Source organism: Choloepus didactylus, chromosome 4 (genome assembly GCF_015220235.1).
Source record: "Choloepus didactylus isolate mChoDid1 chromosome 4, mChoDid1.pri, whole genome shotgun sequence".
Classification (NCBI taxonomy): domain Eukaryota; kingdom Metazoa; phylum Chordata; class Mammalia; order Pilosa; family Megalonychidae; genus Choloepus; species Choloepus didactylus.
The window spans coordinates 18,299,246-18,315,010 of NC_051310.1; the positions used below are offsets into that span (position 1 = coordinate 18,299,246).

The window sequence follows — 15,765 nt, forward strand, 5'->3', positions numbered from 1 at the left end:
TTGAACTTGATGGGACCTCGCGTTCTTTCCTATTCCTAGGATATTTCAAATGGCAACCAGATCGCGTCAGATGCACTTTACATTATATTTTCATTTAATCTCAACTTTCAGCAGACGAGGAAACTGAAGCTTAGAGAGTTTAATTTGGTCCAGTGAGTGATGGCGGGAGCTTGGGCGTCAGGGTTGGAATCCCAGCAGCGACTTCCCAATACTTATCTGCGCTGTGCAATTCCTTCTCCGCACCTCGGCATTTTCCCGTTCTTAATAAAACCCTGGAATACCCGCGGCAGGGAAGCCGCCCCGCCCACAGAGTGCGTCCACATAGCTCCGCCCACAGGGCCCGCCCACACAGCCCCGCCCCGCCCCGCCCTGGCCGCAGTCCAGCCGGCTGACTGCGCGCGGAACCACACGTCCCAGGGTGCAGCTCACCGGCGGACGCCGCAGGCCGCGCGCTCGCTCGCCGGTGCCGTTGCTGTTTAGGGGAACGGCGGTGAGGCCTGTGGTCATGGCGCTGTTCCCGGCTTTTGCCGGCGTTAGTGAGGCCGCCGACAACGGGAGCTCCAGGAAAGGTAAGCACACAAAAGAGCCGAGGGAAGCACTCGGCGGGCTTAGGGTTCAGTTTCCCGGGGCTCGGTCTTCTTGGCCCTCGCCTTGGATTTGTTTAGCCATTTGTTTGTATCCCGGCATTCTCCGCGGCACTGCAAAGCCACCTGGGAAGGGCTCCCGACCTCTCCCGGTCTTCCGGGGCCCAAAGCAGGAGTGGGGGGCTGGAGCTGTAGAGTTAAGGAAGGGAACAGAGAGGAGAGAAAGAGGTCTTGGAGCGGAACTTCCAATATTACCAATTGTTCGATCCCACTCTTCCTCCGAGCCGTAGTCACTCTATTTGTAAAATGAGAATAATGATACTCCGCATCTCATCGAGACTCCTGATGCAAATTGCTGAATGTTAGTTCATTTTTCTTCTCTTCTTGTCTTATTTACTTTTGAAATGTGTATTGGATTCATGTCTTTCGGCAGGCCCTGAGATAGCAGATGGGTTAAAGAGCCCTAATCAACAAGTTTCTGCTCGTCAGTCGGGCACAGCTCCTAAGGGAAAGAATGAACATGTGTTTATTGAGGGCCTACTGTTTGCCATATTTTATTGAAGCCTCAAACATTCCTAGGAGGTCTGCGGTTTTAAAAATTGTGAAGTCCTTTAAAAAGAAACTTATCCTAAATCATTATGTGACACAGCCCAATTGTGTCTGACCCCTCTGTTATATCCTCTCATGGCTCCTGTACTTCCTTTTTTGCAACACTTTTCATAGTTGTGGGTAAGTTTCTATGTAATTAGTATGATAACGTTCTCCTTTTACTAGACCGTAATCTCCATGAGGTCAGGGACTTGGTTTGTCAATTCATTGCAGCATACTAGCACAGGCCCAGAATATAGTAGGTGTTCAATAAATGTGGAATGTACAAACCAATAGTAGATACTTAGTTACTTGATGTGTGACTGATTGAAACCACATAAAATATAATTGATTGCACAAGGTAGGATGTATCCATGTGAACTATAGCAATAATGACTTGTAATGGGAGGCTCAAAGAAAGGTCTATGTAGGATGGATTTTTAAAGAGGGTAGGATTTGGAAAATAGAGGTAGTGGAAGGGCATTCCAGGACCCAACAATAGTCAGAGTCATGTGGGAAGGAGGACATGAGACCTTAGAGGGAACTACTCTTAGTCCAGTTTGGTTGGAAATAAAGGAGCATAAAGAAGAAAGGTGGAAAATGTGGTTGGGATGATGGTGAGGGAGGGTAGTGACTTGGATAACAGGCTAAGGGTTTAACCTATTTTGGGAGAAAGGTATTGAAGGCTTGTGAGGGGGAGTGTTACTCGACATTTATCTCTAGCAGTGTTTATTGGACATACACTACATATCCAGGAGCAGGGTAATGCATATAAAAGTGCTTTTTGTAAAGCATTGTCTTTTTTCCCCCTAAATTTAAGCACAATACTATTATGCATAATGAAATTAGCTGTGATTCCTTAATATCATCTAATAGCCAGTCAGTGTTCAAATTTCCCAGCTGGTCTAAAAAATGGCCTTTTACAATTGGTTTGTTCAGGTCAAGATCCAGAAAGGTCCAACATTGCATTTTGTGGATATGTCTCTTAAGTTTCTTCATATAAAATAATTTCTTCCTCCCCTCCATTTTCTCATGTGATTTATTTGTTGAGGAAACTGTGTCATTTGTCCTGTAGACACTCCCACTGAATCCTCGTGGTATCGTTTAACGTGCTCCTCTGTCCCACTATTTCCTGTAAACTGGTGATTAGATTAGAATACCTCAGGGAGGGTGCTGTGTACTTGCTATTGAATCCAATTAGAAGGATATGATGTCCAGTTTTCTCTCTTTTAGTGATGTTAAGATTGATCAGTGGATTCGTGTGTTGACAGCTTGATGCCTCCACTATAAAGCTCCCCATGAACTTTCTTCCTAATGATTTTTTGCAGCCATTTATGGTTATTACTTAGATCCATTATTTAATTGGAGTTACAAAATGGTGATTTTTCTAAATGTATCATTCCTTTGATATTTATTAGCTTCCATTTTTCTATAAAGAACTTTCCCTCTGCCCTATTGGGGACCCTGAAATACAGTTCAGGAAGAAAAGACAGGACGAATGCTTGATTCATTCCTTTTGTCAGTTTTCGGAATGAGTTGGGTCCTAGCAACTTCCAGAGTTGACCAGTGAGGTAATTTTTTCATTATGAACTCATTAATTTTTAACATATTTGTATTTCAATCCATTGTAGATATTATTTTTTTTAGTGTGCTAATTGTCCCATCTTCGGCTAAAGGAAGGCTAATCAAGTTGGTGCCTGTGTCTTTTTGATACAACTCTTTAATAGCTTCCTTGGTTTCACTTTTTTTTTTTGGATCCTTGTCCAAAACTGATCACTTGCATGTTTCCTCCCCCACCTCCGCAATATCCCTCTTTCTTAAATGTATACTATCCTGCATTTTACCTTAAATTATGGAGATCACTCTACAGTGGAATACTGAGATCTGCCTCATTTCTTTTTTACATCCATTGTGTGGATGTCAAATACTCTTTTCAACCCACCCTGTTGAGGACATCCGGTCTTTGGTCTTATAAACCGAAGCACTGTACCTTTTATCTTACACTGTAAAATATTATTAAAATGTAGGGTAGTGTTAGTAGTAGTGGGTACAGACTTCCAATTAAAAAGACATTAAATTTCTGGACAGAAAAGATGGCCAGTACCAAAATGAGTGAGAGAGGCCTGCTCTCTACTGTCTAGGTACTGTGAAGAGAAAGGCCAGGGTTTGAGTGGGCATCACATTTAATAAGGGACTTGGGGTGATGGGGGGCCCTAAATTCAGCAGAATTCATTCTTTCAACAAACAGGTATGCAGCACCTCCATTGTGTTAGACGCAGTAGAGAGCCCAGGTATCTGATTCCTCCAATTCTTGATCACTTCCCTTCTGCACCTTCAGAGAGTTAGGGTTGCATATTGTAAAACATTGAACATTGTTGCCTGGGAGTGCAATATTTGAAGAGAGTTGGGATGAAAGATGGCATATCAGCTCATTCAATCTTCATAACAACGTATTATTTGGGGAAGAAACTAAACACTTTATCTTTTTCCCTAAACCTGTTCTTCTCCTATGTCTACAGATGAGAATATGGCATCATCATTAACTGAAGTCAAAAACCTAGATGCCAACTTTGACTCCCACCCTCCACCCCCTTCGGTTCATCCGTCCTTCTAATTAACTCTTAGATTTGTTCGTTTCTGTTATCACTGCCCCTGCCTCATTTTTTGCCACCATCATCCACTGGATTGCTACAACAGCCTCCTAAATACATTAAGTTCTACCCTCACTCCTAGAACCACTGTCCACAGTGCAGCAAGAATTTAAAAATGTATATATTTTAAAACACTATGTACCATGCACTGATCTGAATGCTTTACAAATAACTCATCGAACCTCATTACAACTGTACTGTCATCTGTTTTTTTTTTTTTTTTTTTTTTTTTTTGAGATAGAAGCAAGTTTATTCAGTGGTTAAAAAGAAGATTAATGTTGTAGAAGTGTAGTGAAGATGGAGAATGATCAAGTTGGAGAGTTAGAAGACCATGGTGCTTACTGATACCACTCCTCGTTATCTATTTTTATGAAGGAAACAGAGGCACAGAGCCAATAAATAACTTAGTCCTTGTCACCTGACTAGTAAATCACAGAGCCAGGGTCTCATGTCAACGTTTGTGCTCCTGAGTACACTGCTCTTTGCTGCTGATCTTTCAGATACTAGATTTGATTTTGTCTCTCTTGTTCTGTCTGTTGGCTGTAGGGTAAATCCAAACTCACTAAAGGCCCCCACCCCTCTAGCTTTATTTTGTCCCACCCTTTCCTTTACTCCCAGTGGTCACTTCCTGCTATTCCCCGAGTCATTCTCTCTCTTTCAGACTTTTGCACAAGCCTTCTCCTCTGCTTAGATGCGGGTGACTGAGCTTGTACCTCGACTTACCAGGCCTGGGCCAGGGGACCTGATATCACCCCCTGGGGAGGGTAGTAGGTACGGGCGTGAGTGCCCTCTGCAGCCCCCCCGAGCCTGGGGAGCGAGGTCAAGGCAGCTCCCTCTTCCTCACCCAAAATGTCACGGGCAGGGGAGGCTTGCCGGAGGAAACCGCCTTTCTCCCAACTGCTCTTTCCCCACTTCCTTATCTTACCCACTCACTCCCTGGTGCCAAGGCCACTCCTGCCACCGCCAGCGCGCATGCACCGTGGCCAGAACAACCCCCGCCCCGCTGCAACGGCTCCGGCGTTCTCTCAGAACCAATCCTAGCCCCTATCCCTTCAGTATTGCCATTTAAGGCTGCTTCACCTCCTTTCCAGCCCTGCCCTTCTTACCAGCCTATATAACCTGTATTCACCCCTGAATAAATCTCTTTGGCGCATACTCCTACTGGATGAAGAGTGTCTTGTCCTTATCGCCGCCCTCCATACCTTGCACGCCTCCCGCCGAGGACCCGGCCACGTCCTCCGCCTCGCCCTCGCCTCCGGGAAAGAGCCCCCACCGCCGGTACCCCTTAAGCAGCCCTGAGAGCTGAGGGCTCAGCTACCGGCCGCCCCTCCCCCTAGAAGCAGTAACCGCGACCGCACTTAGACACTCTTCCCCCCAGCATCTTTGCCTAACTCCTTCTCATCCTTTAGTTCCTAGCTGAGATGTTCTCCCAGGGAGCTTCCTCTGATCCATCCCTAGTTTGGATTAGGCGACCTCGTACTTGCTCTCATTATGCCCTGTATATTTCCTCTGTCTTGGCATTTGTCACATTATGCCAAGGAAGCAAATGCCAGTATGTCAGCTCTGTGAGAATGGTGTTGGGTGTTGGGTTTGTCTTGCTCAAAGTGTATCCCTAGCACCTAGAATAGTGCCTGGCACTCAGTAAAAAAGTGTTGAATGAAAGAGACTCAGAGTATTTTGTCCAGAGTTGCACAACTAACAATAAAGTCATTATTTGAACACAGGTGCTTCTGACTCCAGAATTGGTGCTGTTAACCACACTTTGATGTCAGTAAGTTGGGGTTATGGTTGTTTAAACATTACCTTTAGGATTCCTGGGTTTCAAGTAGTAGATTAGCCACCATGGAGGGGCTGATTTTGCTCAGTTTCCTGTAGTCACCATCTTAAAAGCAGTTCTTAGTTGTGTTTGCTGGTGCTGTTTGTATAAATAAGTTTGTGCTTCCTGATTCTTTGTCATAAAGTGAGGCTTTAAATGAAGAAAAGAAGAGCTTGATTCATTCTTTTTAAAGGAACGAATGTCTCCCCTGATATATATGCTAATTTATTTATACAGTTGGCCCAAATTAATTTTTTTGAGTTATCCTCTCTGTAGGTATAAAACTCACCTGAGTTCACTTAAACTACCAATCAGGGCTATTTTGTGAGAATGGAGAAATAGGTGTAGAAATTGTATATTTTATTTAACTATAATTCAGAATTTATTTTTAAAATTTGAGTCTATTCATGATGATTCCTTCCTCCATTTATCCATAATGGAGTTGAATTAAAGCATTTTAACTAGTGATGGAGAAATACAGTTATGTAATGAACTGATCACAAAAACGTTGTTAGCTTAAAGTATTCAGCAATGATTCATTAGATTATTTTCTGTTAAATTACCCTGAAAATTTAAACATGCTGAGTTCTTCCAGATACTTGCCTGTTTTCTGTTAGGCAGTAGTTCTAAAGTGGTTTTTCTGCCTGATGCTTCTACCCTTCTTCCTTGCTTAGGCAGTGTATGTGGTAAAATGTATGGCAGAGTGCTAATTTCTGGGCAAGTTTCAACCTACCATCTATTTACTAACCTGCAGGATCAAAAGGTTTGTCAGCCAGTGAGATTCTCTACCTTAAACCCTAGGCATATGGTATCCTGCTGGGATTCTCCATAATACGTTACATCCTGTTAATGTTGACACAATTATCTAAATATGTATTTGATTTCTGTCAGGAACTTTTGACTATGTGAGGATGTAAGTAAATGGAGAAAAGAACTTTCCAGTATCATTAACAAAGCGTCTTTTAATCTCAGGAAACTTACCCAGCATTTTGTTTAGTTAAAATTAATTTAACAATCCACATGTATTATTTGAACAGTTAAGGTATGATTAAATATAAGCACAATGTGAGCAGAGACCTCACCTGGCTCATTCACTACTGTATCCTGAGTGCCTAGAACTGAGCCTGGGCACATGGTAGGTACTCAGTCATTATTCTTTAGTGATCAAATATACATTTATAATGAAGAATGGTATTATAATAGTTATACTTCATACCTAGATAAAGGCTTATTTTTGAAGGTCTCAGGGTCCTTCATTTGTTCAGTAAATTATGTGCTGGGAAAACAAAGATGTAATGATATGTAAAGATCCTCATTCATTTTATTCATTCAACAAATATTTATAGAGCCCACTAACATTGTGTAAGGCACTGAGTCAGATATTGGGAATAGACATGGACCTTGCCCTTACCTCGCTTATCGTATGGGAAGAGGGAGTAAAATTGTAAACCGTTTTGGTGTATTTTTTGGCTGGCAGAATATTTTTAATCATTTTTTTTCATTGTTCTGTCCTTGTTCTTTATATTGTCACAGTAATCATTACCAACCCAGTCCATGTGTCGTGTGTGTGTGTATTTATTTATTTATTTATTTATTAGAAAAGTTGTAGGTTTACAGAAAAATAATGTGGAAAGTACAGAGTTCCCCTACCTACCACACCCACAGTCTTCCCTATAATTAACATTTTGCATTAGTGTGGTATATTTGTTACAATTGATGAAGCATTATTATAATTACACTATTAATGTAGTCCTTAGTTTACATTAGGGTTCATGGTTTGTGTTGTATAGGTCTATGGTTTAAAAAATTTTTTTTTTCTGCTAACATATATACAGCCCCTGTAAGCATTGAGTTGTTGACCTTTGGCATAGAAGATAACAGGAAGACTGCCATGCTGATAATGAGATTACAGTATGAAAGTTGCCATCATGGCCCCTATAGGAAATGCAAGGAGAATTTGGAAAAATGAGCTCCTTAGTTGAGGAGGTGATGAGTAGTGCTATGTACGGTGGAGAGGCTGGAGGGAGGAGCCCAGATACAGGTTCGAATGTGTGTCCTTAGCCAGGTGACTTCACCTCTTGATTCGTGTGGTCTCCTGGCTGGGCTCCTGAGAGCCTTCCCAGGCCCAGCCCCTACCTTGGAACCCAGTCAGAGCATCCATTTTTCTTTTCTACATATTGGATTTACTCATTGTTTGAACAGTGAGTTCATGGCTAAAAAATGTATGAAAGTCTCCAGGTAGATGATCTCCAGAATCCCTACCAGGCCTAATATCTAGTGACTGTTACTTGTCGTATTTCATGCATATTCACTACATGCATATCTATATCTGTATATCTATATCTATACCTGTATGTATGTATGTATGTATATATCTATCTATTTTTTTAAAGCCAAAACCCCCAACTACTTGTCGAGTAAAATTACCTTATAACCCCACAAAATTCCTTTGATTGAGGTAGACACACATAAAGTGAGTGATGATTCTGGTTCAAAGTAGTTCATAAACTACTTTTCACAGCGGTCCTTTATGGCAAATCCTTAATTATGTCCTTAAAGCCTTTCTTGTCCTTCTGAAGGATTTTGGAGAATTGCAATTTTTATGTAGTTTTGATGTCAGTATTTCTTTACATTTCCCCAAACTGTCATCACCATCTTGAATATTTTTGTGAGAATATACTGGGATTGTTTCAGAGATCCCTCCTGGTGTACTGTTTGTTCCATATTTTTTCACTTTTCCTTTCCCTGTTCATGATGGAACTTGATTATTGTGAAAATAATTGTGATGTCAGTGAGTGACAGGATTTATTTTCACATACCTCTTGCCAGGAATTAAACCCATGGAAAGGGAACCAACATCAGAAGATAAAAGGAAATGATGGAAGAAAGATTGCATGAATGAGTTTGTTTAGCACCTAGGAGATATGACCTTACAAAATGCTTAATCCCTTTGAGCCTTATTCTCCTCTTGTATAAAAATGGAGATCCTAATACCTCCCATGAAGGGTTGTTGTGAGGGTTAAAAGATATGAAAGATGTAAAGTGCTTAGCCTGGTGCTTGGCTAACATTAGGCACCTAATAATTTAGAATCTCTCTCTTCCTTCCCTATTTCCTGTGCTCCTCAGGAATTTTCCTTCTGTCTTCCCTCCACCCTCCTGACAAGTATTTATTGAACTTTTACCACATGCCAGACATTGCACAGGTGCTGGGGATATAGCAGTGAAGAAAACCAATTAACTATCATCCTGGAGCATGCATTCTGGTATCTCCTCCTCACTAAAATGCAATTACTTAAGGGGCTAGTATCCAGAATATATAAAGAACTCTTACAACTCAGTAATAAGAAGACAAGTAGCCCATTTAAAAATGGACAAAGGATTTGAATAGACATTTCTCCAAAGAAGATGTTTGGATGGCCAGTAAGCATGTGAAAAGATGCTCAGCATTATTAGTTCTCAGGGAAATGCAAGTCAAAAACCACAATGAGATACCACTTCATACCCACTAGAATGGCTGTAATCAAAAAGGTGGACAGTAAGCATTGGCAAGGATGTGAAGAAATTGTAACTATTATACATTATTGGTGGGAACGTAAAATTGTGCGGCTGCTTGAAAAACAGCCTGGCAGTTCCTCAAAATGCTAATTATAGAGTTACCATGTGACCTAGCAATTCTATTCCTAGATGTCTACCCAAGAGAAATGAAAACATGTCCATATAAAAACTTGTACGTGAATGTTCATAGCTGCTTATTTTTTATTATTGCCAAAAAAGTGGAAACAACCCAAATGTCCCTCAGCTGATGAATGGATAAAATGTGGTGTATCCATAAAATGGACTATTATTCAGCAATAAAAGAAACAAAGTACTGATAGATGCTACAAGATGTATGAGTCTTGGAAATATTATGCTTAGAGAAGCCAGTCACAAAAGATGGCTATCTTAGTTTACCAGATTGCTGTGACAAATATGACAAAGTAAAATTTGGCTTAAGCAACGGGAATATATTATCATGATTTCGGAGTCTGGAAGGCTTGCTTCCTCCTGGGGTAAGTAGGGTTCTGGCTGGCAGGTAATCTTGGGGTTCCTTAGCTTTCCTGTCCCATAGCAATGTACTCTCCTTTTTCTTCTGGATTTTGTCGACTTCTTTCTCATGGCTTTCTCTCTCTTTGTCTGAATTTCTTCTGCCTATAAAGGACTCCAGTAATCCAGATTAAGACCCAGCCTCATTCAGTTGGGCCGTATCTTAACTAAAAATAACATCTTCAAGAGATCCTTTATATAATAGGTTTATACCCACAGGAGTGTGGATTAAGATTAAGAACATATCTAAGTTTGGGTGCACAATTCAGTTTACCACACCTACATATTGTATGATCTCATTTATATGAAATGTCTAGAATAGGCAAATCTATACAGGAGAAAGATAGTGGTTTCCAGGACTGTGGATGAAGGTGGGGAGTGACTGCTAATAGGTAGGAAGTTTCTCTTTGGGATGATGAAAATGTGCTAGAGTTATATTATGGTGATGGTTGTGCAACTCTATATTAAATACCATTGAATTATACACTTTAAGTGAACCAACTAACTCTCCTCTTGTCTCTTCAGCTGTTTCATGGGTTCTTTCTTCTCAGCATGTGAATGTGCTCTGGCCTCCCCATCCTAGAACAGGACAGGACAAAATACAAACCCTTCCTTGGGCTCTCTTGCTACTACCATCCTGTGTGTGTGTGTGTCCTTTCCTTCCCTTCCCAGCTAAGATTCTTAAAGGGACAGCAGAGTACATTGCCCCCCACCCCACTTGCTTACCTCTTACTGCCTCCTCATTTATCTGCAGTTTGCTTCCCCCACTCCACTACACACTGAATCTGCACTAGCAAAGGTTGTAGGTGATCTTCCAGTTGCCAAATCCAGGGAACACTTTCAGTCCTTATCTTACTGATTTTTCTGCTCCTGACTTCTGTTAAAACTCTTGCCCCTTGGCTTCTGGGCCACTCATTTTTTCTCCTACCTAAAAAATATGTGCCTGACACTGAGCTGTGCACTTTATGTACATTTTGTCATCTCTGAGCCAAGTTTTATTATCTCCATTAGTTGGTAAGAAAGCTGAGACACAGGCAAGCAGTAAGTGGCCAAGCTGGGTTATGAACCCAAGGCCGTGGCACCCCACTGCCTGGGCTCTTGTCTCTGGGCACACTGCCTTCTTTCTTGGGGCTCTTTTTCAGACCCTACACAAATGCCACTTCCTCCACCCATGCCTGGGCAGTCGTATCTGTTTCTCTGATGTGGGTTGCCATCTCTGTATCTGGTCCCGAGTTCTCTTCTGTACTCCAGATTCACATTTCCAACTGCTTTTGGGATAGAAGAGCCATCTGGCTGGGCCCTTGTCACCCCACAGGGTTTCCAGAGACAGCCAGATACTTCTGGCTGAACCCCTCCTTCTGTCCTTCCTCCCAATGGAACAGCAGATTGCCTTCCTGGAAGGAGGGGACCTGTTCTTCAGTCGAAGTTATTTGAGTTGTGCTCCACTATTAGAATTCCCATGTTGGACAGCTCCACTTGGGGTTGCTGCAGGCAGCTTGTACCCATCTTCACCTGCAACCGCATCTCCTTTGATCACAACCTCAGGAAATTACCACCCATCATTAGTGCTCAGTCTCTTCTTTGATTTCCAGTCACCTTCTGGATAACTCCAAATTATTTTTCTACCATCCGAAACCCTTTGTGATTTAGCACCAGCCTGTTTTTTTGACCTCCTCTCTTGCTACTTTCCATAGCTTCCCCACATTCTGTGATTATTAGATTCCTGAATGAGCCATGTCTCCATGTCTGCCTCTTTGTTCCTACTCTTCCCTCTTCCCTGGAGGACCCTTCCTTGCCTACAACTCCTGTTAGGCCCCCTGACATGTTCTTTCCTCCAGGAAGCCTTCCTCACTCAAACCCCACCGATGCCCCCATCTCCCGTCCTAATTTCGTAGGTAGTCCTTCCTTCCCTTGTGCTACCATATTCCCTGTGCTACCTTTGGCTCAGCACGTGTCATTCTGTGTTATAATTGTTTTACCCATTGCCTCCTTGCATTAGGCTGGGAGCTCCAGGAGAGTGGGGACTCTTTCTCCATCTTGGTGTGACGCTTGGTACATCCTCAATAAATGGTTATCGAGTGATTGTATGAGTTTGTGGTTTAACTGAAAACTGGGGGTCGATGCAGTATGTGGCATGTATGTGATAGTTAAATGAATCTTTTAAAATGCTTCTTTCATTTTATTCAGAAGCTTTTCAGGGACTTCTCTGTAGTTGAACCCTCTAGTTTACAAATGAGTTAACTGAGACCTGGGGAGGGAAGTGCTTTGCTCTAGTGACACAGTGAGTTTTCCACCTGATACAGTCCAAGTGACATGACTGCGAGCCCCTGCCCACCTTTCTGGCCATTTCTCCCCTCTTCAGTGGGCTTGTACACTTCAGTGTCAGCAGCTGTGCACATGCAGTCTGCAAGTGTGTCCGGGCCCTGTGCTACCCTCACCCCACCCCACCTGCCACATTCCTTGAAGTCATCTTGCCTGCTTTTCTCTACAGTTCTGTTCATCTCTCAAGATCTAGCTCATCACAGTTCTTCCTGAAAAGTCTGTGGCGATTTCTTTACCCCTTTTAGCTCTTCTAAAGGCACTTAGTACTTGTTCAAGACCTTCCATTCTTGGCAGGAGTTTTATTTAGTTTTACTTTTTATTGAAGTGTATTATACATACAGAGAAGTCCATGTAGCATAAGGGCGGCGCTTGATGAATAAAAAAAAAATTAGTTCCAAAACTGAACATATCAAGAAACATCACCAGTAACATTGCTACAATCCTAAAAGCCATAAAATGGAATATTATGCAGGGCAGTTTTTTTGAGGGGGTGGGTGTTGTTCCCTAAATGTATCGCATATATGGACTGCCTTCACCCTCTCAGGTTTTCAGAGTCCTGCCTGTCCATTGTTCAAAGCTCAGCTTCAGCCCACCTTTCTATAAACATTCTCCGACTCCTCTGGCTCACTGAGCTCCCTTCGTTCTCTGTTCTCTCCGGCACTCTGAATTTCTTCCACAGTCACCATTTACGTAATGTGGTCATTACATCTCCCGATGGGTCTTAGACTGTTATTTAACTCTTGTTATTTTAGTTTTTACACATTTGATGTCTCGTTCTCTCAAATAAATTACAAACTCCTTGAGGACAGGGGCCACTAATAATGAATCACCAAATTTTGTCTAAAAATTACATTTATCTGAATTCTTTTAAAGGAATTATAAATACCTTATTGTGAAATCATCATAGTGAAAGAGTTAGAAAGTAGTTTAGAAATAGGGCAATGTAGAGAAATTAGAAAATATGGATAAACAGAAAAGAAAAATCTTAGACACCCAGTCTTACCACCCACAGATAATCATTATTAACATCTTATATTATTTTCTAATATTGATTAGAAATATGTAATTGAACTTAACACTTCAGAGGGAGATTGTATGGCTTGCTTATTAACTCGATCATCATAGGAGTAAGTGCTGGTGCTTGGAATGAACAGACACTGAGCACAGGCCATGGGCATGACTGATTAGGACTGCAGGAGACCCAGAAACTTAGGAGACAGGTTTTCCAGGGTCTGGGAGGAGCCACAGGTACAAGTAGTTAAATAATGACGCTAAAGCAAGGTGAGCAAATTATCACTTTGAAATGCCTGTTTTAATTTCCATCAGACTTATATAATTTTTTTTTAATTTCTAAAAAGGATACTGTTACACAAAAAGGTTTATGTTAAGTTACTATAGCAACATAGAACATTGGAATTTTTTTTAAAGCTCTTAATCTTCTGTAGTAGCAATGAGCATGGTGGGCTTTTATGCCTAATTTGATTTTTTTTTTTTTTTTATCTCTTAGGAATTGTCTAAATTAAATTTGAGTTTATTAAAACTTAATGCTTTGGAAAATTTCACACTCATTAAACAAAGTATGGATGGAGTACATAAAGCCTTGTTACCTTTTAGATCACACTTGTTAGTTTTTGCTTAAGCTGCAGCCTTATATCACAAGAGGATTTCTGGTCTTAAATATTTTATTGTGTGTTAAACCTCTGTGCCCTGTGAAATAAAAATTTCATGGATTCCTTTCTGCTTCTGTGGACTGTTGGAAATGCTTGGCTGACATTGGATGTGAATGACGATGTTGGCTGGTAAGATGAATTTCCTGCTTTGGAAATCGTATTGAGCCAATTTCATTGATTTTTTCTCCCTTTTACCTGTGCAGCATTAGACTGGCTGAGCAACCCGAGCTTTTGTGTTGGAGCTATAACATTGCAGGGCCAGCAAACTGAAGAGACCACAGCCCTTATTTCTGAGGGGTCACCGTTGACAAGGTATTTTTTTTTTGACAGATGTGTCAGTCTTTGTCAGTGTACTATCTGTAGCTTAGCTTAAATGATGCTCCTTAGAAAATACTGTGATAGAAGAACTAAATAAAACTTCCTTTTACTTAGGGTAATAAAGTGATCTTTTACTGCCTCTTTTCCCTTACCTCACTCTTACTGATTATTCCTTTTTTTTTTTTTTTTTGGCATTACAGTGGCAAGTACACAACAACATGGTTAGTGCCTGTAATTAGGCCATGAGGGAGATGGTATCATTGGGATTCTTAAGTAACTTTAGTAACCTCATTAGTAACCTTTAGATAATAATCCAGGTATTTCCTTAGTGGCGTTTTCAATACTTTTGTAAAAATAAAATAAAACATAGGATAAAATCAGATGAAAACTTTGAGGAAAGCAAAATGGCACATATCTCTACCCAGCTTTGAAAGAATTTTGTTATAGATAACAGAATTGAGAAATGAGCTATCTCACAAATATAAATGAGATGGGCTCAGTAATATGATGACCTTGTTAAGCCCTGTACTCTGACAGTGTAAGACGCCTCTGAAAGTTCAGAACAGTTGATGTATAAGAAGGGGTTGTTTGTAGACATGTCAGTAATGAGGAAGAGCTCATTTTAACCTTTAAAAACTAGGACCGGCCTAGATTGTAAGCTCTTACAGCAGTCACATCTATTCCTGAATTGTAATGGCTATCTCCAGATTCCAAGATGCTGATCCCTTTGTATATAACCTGATCGATCCCTGGAACTTTGGGTATCTGTGTGACACCTGGAACTCAGAGCTAGAACTCGGCAGATATGAATGTCAGTATTAGCACATGTAGCAACTGTTAAAAAAGCTGAAAAAGAGTCCAGACTTAAACTAGAGATATGAATGAAGCAGATGTGGTTAGGACTAGGGCAGATCGGGCCAAAGGGTAAAGGACAATACTGACTGCGTTTTAAAACTTCAAATTCCATGTGAGACCCAGGGAAGAGATGTTTAGTTGGTGCAAGATCTGTATTTCCTAAACAATTTAACTCATACAGTTTGTTCAAATACTGTAATTACATGGAACTTTTAATAGGAAGTGAGAACTGGTAGGTTTGTGTAGGTTAGTGTGAAATAGAGACACATCCCAAAGTAACTTGGACAGAGAATAAAACTGTATATGCAGGGCTCCCCTGAGAAGCTGGGGGAAAATGCAGAGGTGTTGGGCTTCCTCACCTGGGTTGTTGCTGATGTTCTCACAAACACTGAGGACTGCAGGTTTGACGTGCCGAGCCTTCTATCTTGGAGCTTGCCCTTATCAAGCTCATTACTGCAAAGGAGAGGCTAATCCTGCTTATAATTGTGCCTAAGAGTCTCCCCCTGAGTACCTCTTTGTTGCTCAGATATGGCCCTCTCTCTCTAGCTAAGCCACCTCAGCAGGTGAACTCACTGCCTCCCCACTACGAGGGATCTGACACCCAGGGGTGTAAATCTCCCTGGCAACATGGGATATGACTCCTGGGGATGAATCTGGACCCATCATCCTGGGATTGAGAACATCTTGACCAAAAGGGGTATGCGAAATGAAACGAAATAAAGTTTCAGTGGCTGAGAGATTCCAAATGGAGCTGAGAGGTCACTCTGGTGGGCATTCTTATGCACTATATAGATAACCCTTTTTAGGTTTTAATGCATTGGAATAGCTAGAAGTAAATACCTGAACAATTGATTGTACACTTTGGATGATTGTGTGGT

The 15,765-nt window shown here is 41.4% G+C and overlaps 1 protein-coding gene across 3 annotated transcripts in view; it reads left to right on the forward strand.

Moving 5' to 3' along the window:
- The first annotated feature begins 412 nt into the window (after window positions 1-412).
- Window positions 413-15,765, forward strand: part of NRDE2 (NRDE-2, necessary for RNA interference, domain containing) — a 59,283-nt gene continuing 43,930 nt past the window's right edge. For all 3 annotated transcript variants that reach the window (XM_037832079.1, XM_037832078.1, XM_037832080.1), the window contains exons 1-2: window positions 413-569; window positions 13,918-14,026. In XM_037832079.1, coding sequence (XP_037688007.1) covers window positions 506-569; window positions 13,918-14,026 — 173 coding nt within the window. In that variant the 5' untranslated portion in view covers window positions 413-505. The remainder of the gene's footprint in view (window positions 570-13,917; window positions 14,027-15,765) is intronic.